Raw genomic sequence first — 14,300 nt, 5'->3', positions numbered from 1 at the left:
AAATGCTTCCAATGTAAATGATGAGGGGGAAATTTATAGTCTTCATCCTGTGCAAGGCTTCAGCAGTCTGACTTAGACAAATCAAATGGATATCATCCAAAGTTACTCTGTGTGTTACTGTCCCTCCACTGCAGCTCAGGGTGGACATACTGTAGACAGGAAAAAGGCTCAGTAAATAAATGACTAAAGCTTTTAGAGGCATATTGCAGCATTTCTGATTTATTTCTGTGACATATACTGTATTGTAACATAGTCCATGCAATGAAGTATCCCCATTCTTTTTTGTTGTAAAGGAATCTCAGTTGATCCTACATAAATAAATAAAATCTACTTAAAAAAACAATAGTGATACATTTTGTAATGCTGTTAACTACTGTTTTGACGTATCATTTGTCAGTGTTCTCGTAGCAGATTTGATCCTTAGACATGTATGAGGTGTTTGGTTGCATCTGGTGCATTTTGAATGTCAGATTAACCGTTGAGCTGCATGTTGGTACAGAGACCTGTATGAACTGTTTGGAAAAAAGTGAACTCAATAGAGAGAGAGAGAGAAAAAAAATCCACCAAACAAAGACCAGCAGTTTCAACATATCACCACTAGAGTGTGACATTACACTAATCTATGTAGCTCTGAGGAGTTCTCTACTGGTCTTACAAAATGCAAGTTATGTGATTGGAAACAGTATTTTTCCCACTTTGTATAGGTGACCTGTAAATCTGTTGGAGGGGACTAACGTGCTATTCTAGGTATTTATTTTACCATTAAGACTTCTGCAGACTACTGAAGTGAGTGATACATGGGGTGTGGCTTTTCCAGGAAAGTGAAAGCAACAGTTGGAAACAGGGCCACGTCAGTCAGATGCTATATGAGGCTTCCGCATTCTGACAAATCAAATGGATATCATCCAAAGTTTCAATCGTTTCTGTACCGAATTCCCTCTGTGTTACTGTCCCTCTACTGCAGCTCAGCATGGAAACACTGTGTGGAAACACAAGGAGGGAATTTTATACTAAAAACACTGTAACTTTGACTTCAGATAAACTTTGGAGAATATTTTTGATTTTGTCTCTCTCTACCTCCCCCTGACATGTTAGAAAGAGATCTCCTGGTCAATATAGACGGGGACCAATGATCACAGCAAGAAAAGCAGTTCCAATGTGGATATGGTATCTAACTATTGTTTTAAGACGGACTGTGTGAGCCAGTCCTTTAGATGTAATGAAGTCTAAGTTGGTTTGGACTCCTATCTCGTGTTTACAGCTTTGTTACTGTACAACTTTTATGAACTGCAGCGTTATCAGTCTCATGTATCTGTCTATATACTTTTCTAATGGGCTGTCTTCCAACCTGCAGTTCCAACCTCTCACCACTAGAGTGTGCGATCACATCTTTGTATTGGTCTTGTAGGATGAACAATATTAAGAGCTATGTGTTGTAGAATGAAAAAATTATTTTTTGTTTGTTTTCCAAGTTTATCCTGGTGACCTGTATTTACATGAAGTGTCACTGTGATATGTAAAGGGGGTTATCTTGCTGTAAAAATCTGAAGTGAAACCTGAGTTAAAAGCTCAATGTGACATCACTGGTGTAAGGTGTGGTTTCTGGGAAATAGAAAGTGGTTGCTTTAAGTGCTCAGTCAGTCGGTTTGACGGAGAAAGGAAGAACAAAAGGAGCCATGGCATCTACTTCTTACACTGAAGATTTGACTTGTTCTATTTGTCTGACGATCTTCACTGATCCTGTAATGCTCCCATGTGGTCACTCTTTCTGCAGAGAATGTATTTCACTTTCTCTTAGTAAACTGTGCCAGTGTCCACACTGTCGGGCAGCTGTTCCAAAAGAAGGGAAATGTCTACTGACCAATCACATTTTGAAAAGTCTGGCTGAAAAAGAAGCTGAGAAGCTGAGGGGAAAGCATAGAGATGAAGAGGTAAGTTTTTAAAACACGTTTTTTACAAATTCATGTGTAGTGAAGCCAGTGGTCTAAGAGAGAAATATTAGAAGAAATAATCTCTGTAGCCTCTGCAAACAGTTGCTGGTTGAAGCCTCTTACATGTGAGGATTTCCTGTTTTCTTTGTTATATATCATTTATCATATTTAAAGCTGTGACACCATTTTCACAAATTTTCTAAGCTGTTTAAAAGCACAGACAACTTAGTGTAAGTAAACTTCTGACCCGCTGGAATTGTGATGTCTTGAATTAAAAACAAAACAGTCTGTCTGGAAGCAAATGTTGGAAATATTACTTGTTTAATGCAAAAAATAGATGCCCTGACCAACTTGCCAAAACTATACTTTAGCAACATGAAATCTGTGGAGTGATTAAAAAAAAAAAAAAAAGAATGTAATGACTTCAACCTAAGTGACTGTAAACTCCTGACTTCAGCTGTAGTTAGGTATAGCCCTACATTATAGTGTCATTCATTTCTCTCCTCCTTGAATTATAACATTATATTTTTGATTGTTTTTTGATTTCAAAGGTTGATGACCGGTTGTGCCCTGAACATGAAGAAAAGCTGAAATTGTTCTGCATCACAGATCAGCAGTTGGCTTGTATCATATGCCGAGATGGGGAGAAGCACGAAGGGCACAAGTTTAAACCAATCAAAGAAGCAGCTGCATCTGTGAGGAGGGAGTTGGAGAAGTTTCTGCAAAAGGTTTCTGATGATATCTGTGCTGTAGAGAGCATAGGGAGCAAACAGAGGGAAGAAATAACAAAAACCAAAGAGAAGTCTCAGCAGCTGATGACCCAAATCTGCAGACAGTTTGAGGAGATGCATCAGTTTCTGAGAAAGAGAGAAGATGAGATCAAGAAAGACCTGAAAGACAAAGAGGAAGAGGCCATGGAGAAGATGAGCGAGACATTGAATGCTATGGAAACAGCTTTGTCTGAGAACAGAGAGCTGGAGGGAAAGGTGACATCAGTTCTGAAAATCACAGACTATGAGAGGTTCTTAAAGAGCTGGACTGAGGAAAACAGCATGAAAACTGCAAAGCGCTCATTTAAGCCCAGAGGAGGAAATCTCAAAGTGGTGAATCCTCCGCTCTCTTTGGGGCCTCATGAAAGTCACCTGCAGTTCTTTATGTGGCAGGAGATGCTTAAGGTGATCCAGCCCCGAGCTGAAGAGCTGTCACTCAAAAGTGACAGCCAAAACATAACAGTGTCTGAAGATGGGAGGAATTTGATGTATAGCCCCAACATTGTCAAGTCTCAGCAGAACAGTGGATATGGTGAGCTGAATTCAGGCTACCATTCCTGTCACTACTGTGGCAGAAGTAACAGGCATTCCTGTCCAAGTTACACTGAGGACACCTCAGTACGATATGCATCTGCATACAGCACCAATCAGTTCACCTCTGGGCAGCATTACTGGGAAATCGAGGTAGGAAAAAGGGACTATTGGAAAGTAGGGCTACAAAAGTATTACCTGAGCTATAATGAGCAAAAATATGTAACATCTAGTCAAAATAAGGTCACAAACTTAACCTTTACAGGAAGACCTCAAAAGATTGGGATTTACCTCGACTGCATGTCAAAGGAGTTGTCTTTCTACGATGCAGAAAACATGACACATATTCACACTATGAGAGAAGGCTGTCTGTCAGTGCCAGTGAAAGCTTATTTTGAGTACAAATTTAGTAAGGGAGCAGATCATAACCCCCTGAGAATGTGCTTGTTCTGAGGTCTGGGATAATGGGGCTGTGGTAAAACAGGATCTGCAGATCAGATGGCCGCCTCAATCCTTAGCTCTCTTTGACTTTCATTGTTTTTGTTTATTTGTTCCACGATCATCCTGGTCCCCAAGAAATCCTCCGTCACAAGACTCAATCACCTGTTACCCTGATATTTTTGTTGATGAAATTCTTTGAAAGACTGGTACTGACCCAACTGAAGGACATCACAGACGGCCTGGACGCCCAAAGATCCTGTTCGTGGATTTCAGCTCAGTGTTCAACGACATCATCTCACAAGTCCTCCGGTCCAAACTCACCAAGCTCCCTGCGCCCACCTCCACCTGTTGTTTGATCACAAACTCCCACAAACACAAACTTTCACCAACAGACAAGACGCAGCAGGTACTACACACCACGATACTAACCACACCTCAGAACAACCTGTTTAACATGTCTGCATGTAGACTGAAGGTGGAACAGCTGACAGCTCTACTGCAGTCACAATAACCTGGAGCTCAATACACTCAAAACTGTGAAGATGACAGAGCTGAAATATTACACTTATTCAATACTAGCCCTCCCTTTTACATGGATTTTTACTTCTTCAATTTTGCGTCTTTTTTCATTTTATTTACTCTTGTACAGTACATGACGTTTTATATTATTCCTCTGCATGATGTATGATAAAATATATTGTATGCTGTTAACTTGTCTTGGACAGGATATACCATTAGTTTGTCTGTGTACAATAGTAGAGTCAAAGAAAGTTTCCTGTTGATCCATGACTTGTGTTACGTTTACTTTAAAATAATAATTATGAACAAAAGTGAAGCAAAAGTAAAAACAGTAATGGAGGGGTAATCTATAACCTATAGTAAGTAATCTGTACAGGACTTAAGATAAAAATAACAACTTTTGTTTTACTAAAAGTTTCCCTCCAGTCAAACCTTTGCTTTGCTTATTGTTCCTTCACTTGGAAGTTTGTGTTTCCCTGTGCAGAATGTTGTACAGCATGTGCTGAGCCCGGGGGGGGGTGGGGGGTGGGGGGTGGGGGGGGGTCTCTGTGTTCACCTTAAATCTGACTTCAAAGCGTGGATAATGCAGTAGGGGTTCGTGTTTCATTTTGTGTACTTTGAATGACTATGAAAAAAAGGCAAAACAAATGAATAAATAAACTAAATAAATAAACCCTAAAGAGGCATTTAAAAAATTTCTGATTCATTTCTGTGACGTATGCTGTAAGGTATGTCCATGTCCAGTCCATGCAATAAAGTATCGGCATTCTTTTTTGTTGTAAAATCCAATCCAATCCAATCCACTTTATTTATAAAGCACAATTTAAATAAACACAAAGGTTCCCAAAGTGCTGTACATTTAAATAAACATAGTGAAAGACAGAATCTTAAAAAACACAATAAAACACAGTACAAAATGGCTAAAGTATCTGTGCACATAAAATCAACAACCTACGCAGTGTTAAAAGCCAAAGAAAAGAGGTGCGTTTTAAGAAGAGATTTAAAATTGGACAATGAAGAGGCCTGCCTAATGTGCAGTGGCAGTTCGTTCCACAGTTTCGGGGCAGCAACAGAGAATGCTCGGTCCCCTCTGAGCTTCAGCCTGGTTTTGGGAACCCTCAGGAGCAGCTGGTCAGCTGACCTGAGAGATCGGCTAGGTGCACAGGGGTGCCGAAGCTCAGAGAGGTACATGGGGCAAGACCATTTAAGGCTTTAAAAGCAAATAAAAGAATTTTAAAATGAATTCTAAAAGAATCGCAGTTGATGCTCAATAAATAAATAAAATCTGTTTCAAAAACAATAGTGATGAATTTTGTAATGCTACCTGTTGTTATTGATTCTGTAACTCATCCTATGTGGCCACTCCTTCGGAAAGAATGTATTACCCTTTACAAAGTTTCCCACACTTTATCTGAGGCCAGTATGAGGCTTCAGCGGTCTGACTTAGAAAAATCAAGTGGATATCCTCTGAAGAAGGTTTGATTGTTTTCCAAGCATCAGTTACAACTTTTCGCCACTAGAGTGTGACATTGCACCTTTGTATTGGTCATATAAGATAAACAATATTCAAGAGCCATGAGCTGTAGAATAAAAATAATCATTTTTACAGGTTTTTCTTTGTGAACTGTGTATTTACTGGAAGTATCGCTGACTTATTTAACAGAGATTATCTTGCTGTAAAAAATGTGGAATGAAACATGAGCTCAAAGCTCAGAGTGACATCACTAAAAAGAGGCACAGGGTGGGGCTACTCTGGGAAATAGGAAGGGATTGTTTGATGTGCATAGTCAGTCTGTTTGGATGAGCAAGGCAAAACAAAAGGAGCCATGGCATCTGCTTCTTACACTGAAGATTTGACTTGTTCTATTTGTCTGACGATCTTCACTGATCCTGTAATCCTCCAATGTGGTCACTCTTTCTGCAGAGAATGTATTACGCTGTCTCTGAGCTCACTGCCCGAGTGTCCACAGTGTCGGGCAGCTGTTGCAAAAGAAGGGAAATGTCTTGTGACCAGTCACATTTTGAAAAGTCTGGCTGAAAAAGAAGCTGAGAAGTTGAGAAGAAAGCATGGAGATGAAGAGGTAAGTGTGACATTTCTCATTGCTTTTGTACACATTCATGTGTAATGATGCCGGTGGTATTAGAGAAAAATAATAGAATAAACAATCCCTGTACCCTCTGAAATGTCTTAATCATTATAGTGGGCTGCAGTTGTTAGTTGATAAAAATAAAATTAATTGGAAACTATTCTGATAATCAATTTATTGTTTCAGTCGTTTATAAAGAAAACAGTTGCAAGTTGGAGCCTCTTACATGTGGGGATTTGTCGCTTTTTTTGTCATATATCACATTTAATGAAATGTTGGTAAGTCAAAACAAGCATTTTAAAGATGTCACTTTGGGTTGTATGGAAAAAACGAGGGGCTTTTTTCCATTATTTTTTGACATTTTATACACTAAATGATTAACTGCATCATTCATTTCTCCCCTCCTTTTTGTAATGTAACATTATATTTTTGATTTGTTCATTGATTTCAAAGGTTGATGACTGGTTGTGCCCTGAACATGAAGAAAAGCTGAAATTGTTCTGCGTCACAGATCAGCAGTTAGCTTGTATCATATGCCGAGATGGGGAGAGGCACGAAGGGCACAAGTTTAAACCAATCAAAGAAGCAGCTGCATCTGTGAGGAGGGAGTTGGAGACGTTTGTGGAACAGGTTTCTGATGATATCTGTGCTGTAGAGAGCCTGGCCAACAAACAGAGGGAAGAAATAACAAAAACTAAAGAGAAGTCTAAGCAGCTGATGACCCAAATCTGCAGACAGTTTGTGGAGATGCATCAGTTTCTGAGACAGAGAGAAGATGAGATCAAGAAAGACCTGAAAGACAAAGAGGAAGAGGCCATGGAGAAGATGAGCGAGACATTGAATGCTATGGAAACAGCTTTGTCTGAGAACAGAGAGCTGGAGGGAAAGGTGACATCAGTTCTGAAAATCACAGACTATGAGAGGTTCTTAAAGAGCTGGACTGAGGAAAACAGCATGATGACTGAAAAACACTGTCTCAGGCCCAGAGGAGGAAATCTCCAAGTGGTGAATCCTCCGCTCTCTTTGGGGCCTCATGAAAGTCACCTGCAGTTCTTTATGTGGAAGGAGATGCTTCAGGTGATCAAGCCCCGAGCTGAAGAGCTGTCACTCAAAAGTGACAGCAAAAACATAACAGTGTCTGAAGATGGGAGGAATTTGATGTATAGCCCCAACATTGTCCAATATCAGCACTACAACACATTATTTGGATCGTCATCCTGTCACTACTGTGGCAACAGTAGGGTCAAACAAAGTTACACTGAGGACACCTCAGTACGATATGCATCTGCATTCAGCACCAATCAGTTCACCTCTGGGCAGCATTACTGGGAAATCGAGGTAGGAAAAAGGGACTATTGGAAAGTAGGGGTAAAAGATTATTTCCTTTGCTATAAAGAACCAAAATATGTAACATCTAGTCAAGACGCAGAGTTAACATTTACAGGAACCCCTCAAAAGATTGGGATTTACCTCGACTGTATGTCAGAGGAGTTGTCTTTCTACGATGCAGAAAACATGACACATATTCACACTATGAGAGGAGGCTCTCTGTCAGTGCCAGTGGAAGCTTATTTTGAATACAAATTTAGTAAGGGAGCAGATCATAACCCCCTGAGAGTGTGCTTGTTCTGAGGTCTGGGATAATGGGGCTGTGGTAAAACAGGATCTGCAGATCAGATGGCCGCCTCAGTCCTTAGCTCTCTTTGACTTTCACTGTTTTTTTTTATTTGTTCCACGATCATCCTTGTCCTCATCAAACCCTCCATTACGCTACTCATTAACTATACACCTGTTAACCCTGACGTTATGTGGTGAATGAAGTCCTTTGAAAGACTGGTACCAACCCAGTTGAAGGACATCAAAGACCCTCTGCTGGACCCCATGCAGTTTACCTTCAGCGTAAACAGGCCAGTGGATGATGCAGTCAACGCAGGACTGCACTACATCCCGCAACGCTTTAACTCCCCAGGGACGTAGGCAGGAGCCTGTTTGAGGATTTCATTTCAGTGTTCAACAACATCATCTCACAAGTCCTCTTGTCCAAACTCACCTAGCTCACCTTGCCTGCCTCCACCTGTTGCTCGATCACAAACTTCCTAAAAGACAGGAAGCAGCAGGTGACGCTGAACAGCTGGACAGTCAGCACTGGTGTCCCAGAGGGATGTGTGCTCACCCCACTGCGCTTCTTCCTCTAAACTATCGACTACACCTCAGGAGAACAACCTGTTAAATGCCTGAAAACTGCAGACCACACATCAGTGATCGGACTCATCTTAGACGGTGACAAGTCTGCATACAAGCTGGAGGTGGAACAGCTGGCCCTCCAGTGCAGTCATAATTTACCCTTATATAGTACGTGGTGATTTATGTTACCATACTTCTCTGCCTGATGTTTAATAAAACCTACTGTATGCTGTTTACATGTCTTGGACAGGAAATACCATTAGTATGTCTATGTATAATAGTAGAGTCAAAACAAGTGTCCTGTTGAGCCATGTGTTGTGTTACATTTACTTTAAAATTATAATAAAAACAGTAATGGAGGCACAATCAATAACCTATAGTCAATAATGTGCACAGGAAGTGTTCCTTCGCTTGTAAGTTTGTGCTTGACTGTGCAGAATGTTGCTGAGTCTGGGGGAGGGGAAGTTTCTCTGTGCTCACCTTAAATCTGGCTTTAAGGATGATCCAGCAGGATATTATGTTCCATTTTATGCACTTGGAATAACTCTGTGCAAAAAAAGGCAAAATAAATCAAACATTTAGAGGCATATTTCAGCATTTTTGATTCATTTCTGCGACATGTCCTGTATGGTACACAATCTATGTAATAAATAATCGCCATTCTTTTTTGTTATAATGGAATCTGATGCTAAATAAATAAATAAAATCATCTCAAAAACAGTAGTGAAATATTTTGTAATGCTGCCTGTTGTTAGTGTTTTTAGGTCACTGTGTTATGAGTCACCACATTTGTCAGTCTTCTGGAACCAGATTTGATCCTGAGACGTGTATGAAGTGCTTTGGTTGTATTAGTGCGTTTTGAATGCCAGCTTAACTGTTGAGCTGCATGTTGGTAAAGGGAACTGTATGAACTGATCGGAAAAAGTGAACTCAACATATACTGTATAGAGAGAGAGAAAAAGCTCCACCCAACAACAAACAGCAGTTTCAACATCACTCCACTAGTGTGTGACATTACACTAATATATGTAGCTCTGATGAGTTCTCTAATGCTCCTTCAAATTAAGTGTTTAGAAATAGTATTTTTCCCACTTTGTAGAAGAGGCCTGTAAATCTGTTGGGGCTCCTAATGTGGTATTCTGGGTATTTATCTTCCTATGAAGACTTGGAGTGACTACTAAAGCGAGTGATACATGGGGTGTGGCTTTTCCAGGAAAGTGAAAGTTAAAAAATAATGCCAAGTCAGCCAGTCTGGCAGAACACGAAGAACAACATCAGTCATGGCGTCTGTTTTTTACTCTGAAGACTTGAATTGTTCTATTTGTCTGACGATCTTCACCGATCCAGTGACTCTTCTCTGTGGACACTCTTTCTGCAGACAATGCATTACAGATATTTTGAACACACGGCACCAGTGTCCACAGTGTCTGACAGCTGTTGCAGCAGAAGGGACATTTCTTCCAACCAGCCTTCTATTGAAAAGCCTGGCTGAGAAGGCCAAAGAAGCCGCGAAGATGAAGAAACAGCATGAACCCCAGAAAGCAGAAGTAAGTCAGTGGTATTCATAAGGCAATGTAATTCCTTATATGTGCTCATAGGTTACATTTGTTGACTCAGGTAATGTTATAGTGTCATATATTTATTTTCTGTCTGCACTTTTACTTTTACATTTAATCCTTAGATTAAAAAAAAGTAATTGTTTGTCATATTTAGTCCGTCATCTTTTTTGTTTTTAGTCTCTGGACATTTTAGTCTTGTCTTAGTCAAAAAGAAACATATTTTAGTCTAGTTATAGTCCACAAAAATACTTGATCATTAGAAGATTAGTTGACAAAAATGCTGTGAACATTTTAAGAACAAGACCAGAAAACTCCCTGGGAATCCAGCAAAGAGAAAAACCTGCAAAAAAAAAAAACCCTGTACAACAGCCCTGCAATAAATCCTACCCTTATAATAATGAGTTTTGTCAGGCCTGTGCCAGAAAGGTGTTGATTTTATTCTGTAATTCTATAGGACTTAGTGGTAGTGTTGTACTAGAGTGTGTTATACAATAAGTGTTTTCAATACTTGTACACTGTCATTTAAAAGCAGACTTTTATCAAGCCTAAACCCAATCTTCCACATAATATGCTGCATTTTAACAGATGTCACATATTTAACTGCATGGACCATCCAACATTGACAAGTGCTTGACTATCAAAATGTGTCAGGCAATTAAACTGTGCATACTATATAGCATGAATAGCATGTTTAATTCAGTCAAGTCAGGGGCCCCAACCTTTTCCAACTCAGGGCCCACTAGAAAATCTCAAAAATTGGTTTGTAGCCCACATCAGACCTCACAGTGATACAGAGGCCAAATAATGCCTTCTCAAAGCACATTTAGATTCTCCAGTTTTTTAGCATGGATGTAATCATTTAGCACCCAATCAGACTGATACAGTAAACAAGCCGGTGACAAAATAAAAGTCTCTATCATTGGCCCACCTCATTTTTATTTATTTTCTCATTAGCCGAGAGGTAGGCCGAGTCAGACACTGCCAAATTGGCGACTGCAGAGCAGCCCACTTCAAAACCACTCTTCAGAAACCTACGGGTGACGTCACGGAGGCTATGTCCATACACTCTGTGCTTTCATCTCATAAATGAATTGATGTAATTTGTTCTCAGGTTTATCAGAGAAGTCTACACCACAGACTGTAGATGCAGTGAGAACCAGGGTGACAGATGTCTCATGAATGGGTCAAAAGCAGGTCGAACATACGTAAGGAATGAACATCTCTCAGTTGTTGTATTCATTTTTTTTTCTTTACACAGGTGGCTGAGTTGTGCCCTGAACATGAAGAAAAACTGAAATTGTTCTGCGTCACAGATCAGCAGTTAGCTTGTATCATATGCCGAGATGGGGAGAAGCACGAAGGGCACAAATTTAAACCAATCAAAGAAGCAGCTGTATCTCTGAGGAAGGAGTTGGAGAAAGGCATAGAGAACCTTTGTGGAGATATACATGTAACAGTGAGCTTAGCCAAGACACAGAGGGAAGAAATAACAAAAACCAAAGAGAAGTCTAAGCAGCTGATGACCCAAATCTGCAGACAGTTTGAGGAGATGCACCAGTTTCTGAGAAAGAGAGAAGATGAGATCAAGAAAGACCTGAAAGACAAAGAGGAAGAGGCCATGGAGAAGATGAGCGAGACATTGAATGCTATGGAAACAGCTTTGTCTGAGAACAGAGAGCTGGAGGGAAAGGTGACATCAATTCTGAAAATCACAGACTATGAGAGGTTCTTAAAGAGCTGGACTGAGGAAAACAGCATGATGACTCCTGAACATTTATTCAGGCCCAGAGCAAATGAGCTCCAAGTGGTTAATAATTCTCTCACTTTGGGGCCGTATGAAAGTCACCTGCAGTTCTTTATGTGGAAGGAGATGCTTCAGGTGATCCAGCCCCGAGCTGAAGAGCTGTCATTCAAAGGAAACAGCAGAGATATAACTGTGTCTGATGATGGGCGGAGTTTGTTTTGTACTCCCAAAAGCAACCAACTTCTATCAGATCCTTTTGGTAATCCATTTAACCAAAGCTCCGCTTTCTTTAGCCCCCCCTTATTATCATTTCACCAACCCATGCTCAACTCTGTCATTGGCACATTCAGTGTCAATGAGTTCTCTTCAGGGCAACATTACTGGGAGACAGAGGTTGGTCAAAGAGACTATTGGGAACTAGGGATAAAAGATAATTTCCTGAAATACGATGGACAAAAATATTCTACCTGTTGTGCAAATATAATCAGAGAGCTATCATTTGCACACAGGCCTCGGAAGATTGGGATTTACCTAAACTGCTCATCCAAGAAGCTGTCCTTCTATGATGCAGACAGCATGACACATATTAACACTATGAGCTCCAGTCTCATGACCATACCACTGTCAGCATATTTCAACATTAGATACAGAGCACCAGATCCTAACCCTATGACTGTGTGCTGGTACTGATATATGGAACAATGGGCCAACAGGACAAAGTCAAGATAAATATGAGAAATATCAGTTTTAATTGGCTTAGTGCCTTATTTTACAGGTTCCATATTTTCTTGCGTCATAAGATCTGTTGGCCCGTGCACGGCCCATTAGAAGGTTCTGAAAGTGTTCTGAAGAGTAAAAGTAAAACTTTTGTCAATATAGACACTGTACCTCGTTAGATCAGTTAGAGTCTCTGGATTTCAAATATTTAGTTCATTTTGCGCTAAACATAAGCACATAAATTTGATTGATTGAAATCTACCATCATCATGTACAATCATCGTGTACCATCGTGTTCAATTCCTCCATTTTTGATATTCATTTAGTCCGTAGGGTTCCCCGTTCAAAAAATCAAAAGAGTTTCTTCATAAAAGTATTCCAGGTTGTGAATATCATCATGAGAAGTCCTCCACTCGCTTCTCCTCTCTCGCTCTCTCTCTCTCTCTCTCGCTCTCTCTCTCCGTCTGGCTCCATATGCGGCTGTGTTAGCAGGTCTGCTATTGTTTGTTGTTCCCTGTAAAGATCGGAGCAGATTTCACTTCTTGGGGGTCGAGGGAAGACAGCAGCGAAACATTACAAAGTGGGAAAATGCCACTTTTTTCACAGTTTTTCTGAATGACTCTCTTGTAGATAGGCGTCTCCCCTGACCAATCAGAGCAAATTAAGGAGGGTGTGCACTTCAGAGCCACGGCTAATAGGCTGTTTTCACCCCATCACAGCCTGAGAAGGAGCAGGCTGAGCTGTATGACACATACAGTATTAATATAGAACCTAGACCTGGTTTAATCAATAATCAATAATCAAAAAAGACATGAAAATCTCACTTTATGGGACCTTTAAACATTTCCCTTACTAATTTACAACTTTATACCTCATTTCTAGGAGGTTATAGGAAACATTTAGCCTAAAGGAAATCAGCAGGAAATACAGAGCTAGTAAAGTGTTATATTATATTTTCAGTGTTTTAAGGAGCAGAAAATATAAAAAAATCTGGCAATTTAAAAACAATAAGAACAATACAAACGATATAACGTGGAGGAATGTGATATATAACCTGCTTTAACCAAAAAGTTGCATGGAACCAGGGGAACTTAATCTCAGCTATTTTAAACACAATTTTCACACGAGAAACAACAACATAGGGACGCTGTTCTCTGTATTCACTCATTTGTCAGTTTGTTTGCTCTCTCTCTCTCTCTCTCTCTTTCAACAAGAAATGCCTGACCCTTGTCCCAATATCCACACCAGAGTAATTCCTTGTTTCAAGAATGAAACTGTGCAAATATTATGGTTGCCCTGGCGTTTGCATTCGACCAATCAGCATCTGTCGATCCTGCAAACCTTTGCCCTCAAGTTTCTGAACCTTTTAACCAGCACTTCATTACTTACTTTTAAGTCTACCTTTCTAATATTTCACATGTAACAGCTAAATTACTTTGAATTTTGTTCTCTCAGTTTGAATGATGTGATTTTAAATGTTGACTGTGACTTCATAGTTTGTGATTCTGGGAGTTTTACACTGTTGTACTGAAATGGTTTTATCTGCTGTCCACATGAGGTGTTCCATGTCTCTGTGTCTCCACAGGAGGGTGGTGTTTTCCAGAGTTTGTTATGTGTCAACAGACCTCTGCTGTATGAGGCTGGTGTACAGCAATCAGTCTTTGGCTTTATTTCAATGTATAAAAAAATATACTTAATAAAAGTTTACTGGCTCTATCACAGTCTCAAAGCATGTGTCTCTGTATTTTAAATAAAAACAGGAATAGGAAATTGAACATGTCCTCCTGCACAGACTGAATGGTGATACTGAGAAACAT

The 14,300-nt window shown here is 40.0% G+C and overlaps 3 protein-coding genes across 3 annotated transcripts; all 3 read left to right on the top strand.

Moving 5' to 3' along the window:
* The first annotated feature begins 1,625 nt into the window (after positions 1 to 1,625).
* Positions 1,626 to 4,700, top strand: LOC130174759 (E3 ubiquitin-protein ligase TRIM11-like). The gene is made up of 2 exons (XM_056384955.1): positions 1,626 to 1,931; positions 2,483 to 4,700. Exons 1-2 carry the CDS (start codon positions 1,677 to 1,679, stop codon positions 3,683 to 3,685), a joined length of 1,458 nt encoding a protein of 485 aa, XP_056240930.1. The 5' UTR covers positions 1,626 to 1,676; the 3' UTR covers positions 3,686 to 4,700.
* Positions 4,701 to 5,930: 1,230 nt separating this feature from the next.
* Positions 5,931 to 9,184, top strand: LOC130174761 (zinc-binding protein A33-like). Its single transcript, XM_056384957.1, has 2 exons — positions 5,931 to 6,273; positions 6,733 to 9,184. Exons 1-2 carry the CDS (start codon positions 6,019 to 6,021, stop codon positions 7,909 to 7,911), a joined length of 1,434 nt encoding a protein of 477 aa, XP_056240932.1. The 5' UTR covers positions 5,931 to 6,018; the 3' UTR covers positions 7,912 to 9,184.
* Positions 9,185 to 9,517: 333 nt separating this feature from the next.
* Positions 9,518 to 14,199, top strand: LOC130174760 (nuclear factor 7, ovary-like). Its single transcript, XM_056384956.1, has 2 exons — positions 9,518 to 10,010; positions 11,281 to 14,199. The coding sequence occupies exons 1-2, from the start codon at positions 9,744 to 9,746 to the stop codon at positions 12,454 to 12,456; spliced, it is 1,443 nt and encodes a 480-aa protein (XP_056240931.1). The 5' UTR covers positions 9,518 to 9,743; the 3' UTR covers positions 12,457 to 14,199.
* The last annotated feature ends 101 nt before the right edge of the window (positions 14,200 to 14,300 follow it).

Source organism: Seriola aureovittata, chromosome 9, assembly GCF_021018895.1.
Source record: "Seriola aureovittata isolate HTS-2021-v1 ecotype China chromosome 9, ASM2101889v1, whole genome shotgun sequence".
Taxonomy (NCBI): Eukaryota; Metazoa; Chordata; class Actinopteri; order Carangiformes; family Carangidae; genus Seriola; species Seriola aureovittata.
Note: the sequence above shows the minus strand (reverse complement) of the source record. Positions and strands in the feature narration are given on the sequence as shown.

What these genes read in the sequence shown, in the direction of transcription:
- LOC130174761 (XM_056384957.1), top strand. Translation starts at nt 6,019, where the DNA reads ATGGCATCTGCTTCTTACACTGAAGATTTGACTTGTTCTATTTGTCTG. An exon ending in GAAAGCATGGAGATGAAGAG is followed by an intron (nt 6,274 to 6,732) that starts GTAAGTGTGACA and finishes TTGATTTCAAAG; the next exon opens with GTTGATGACTGGTTGTGCCC.
- LOC130174759 (XM_056384955.1), top strand. Translation starts at nt 1,677, where the DNA reads ATGGCATCTACTTCTTACACTGAAGATTTGACTTGTTCTATTTGTCTG. An exon ending in GAAAGCATAGAGATGAAGAG is followed by an intron (nt 1,932 to 2,482) that starts GTAAGTTTTTAA and finishes TTGATTTCAAAG; the next exon opens with GTTGATGACCGGTTGTGCCC.
- LOC130174760 (XM_056384956.1), top strand. Translation starts at nt 9,744, where the DNA reads ATGGCGTCTGTTTTTTACTCTGAAGACTTGAATTGTTCTATTTGTCTG. An exon ending in ATGAACCCCAGAAAGCAGAA is followed by an intron (nt 10,011 to 11,280) that starts GTAAGTCAGTGG and finishes TTCTTTACACAG; the next exon opens with GTGGCTGAGTTGTGCCCTGA.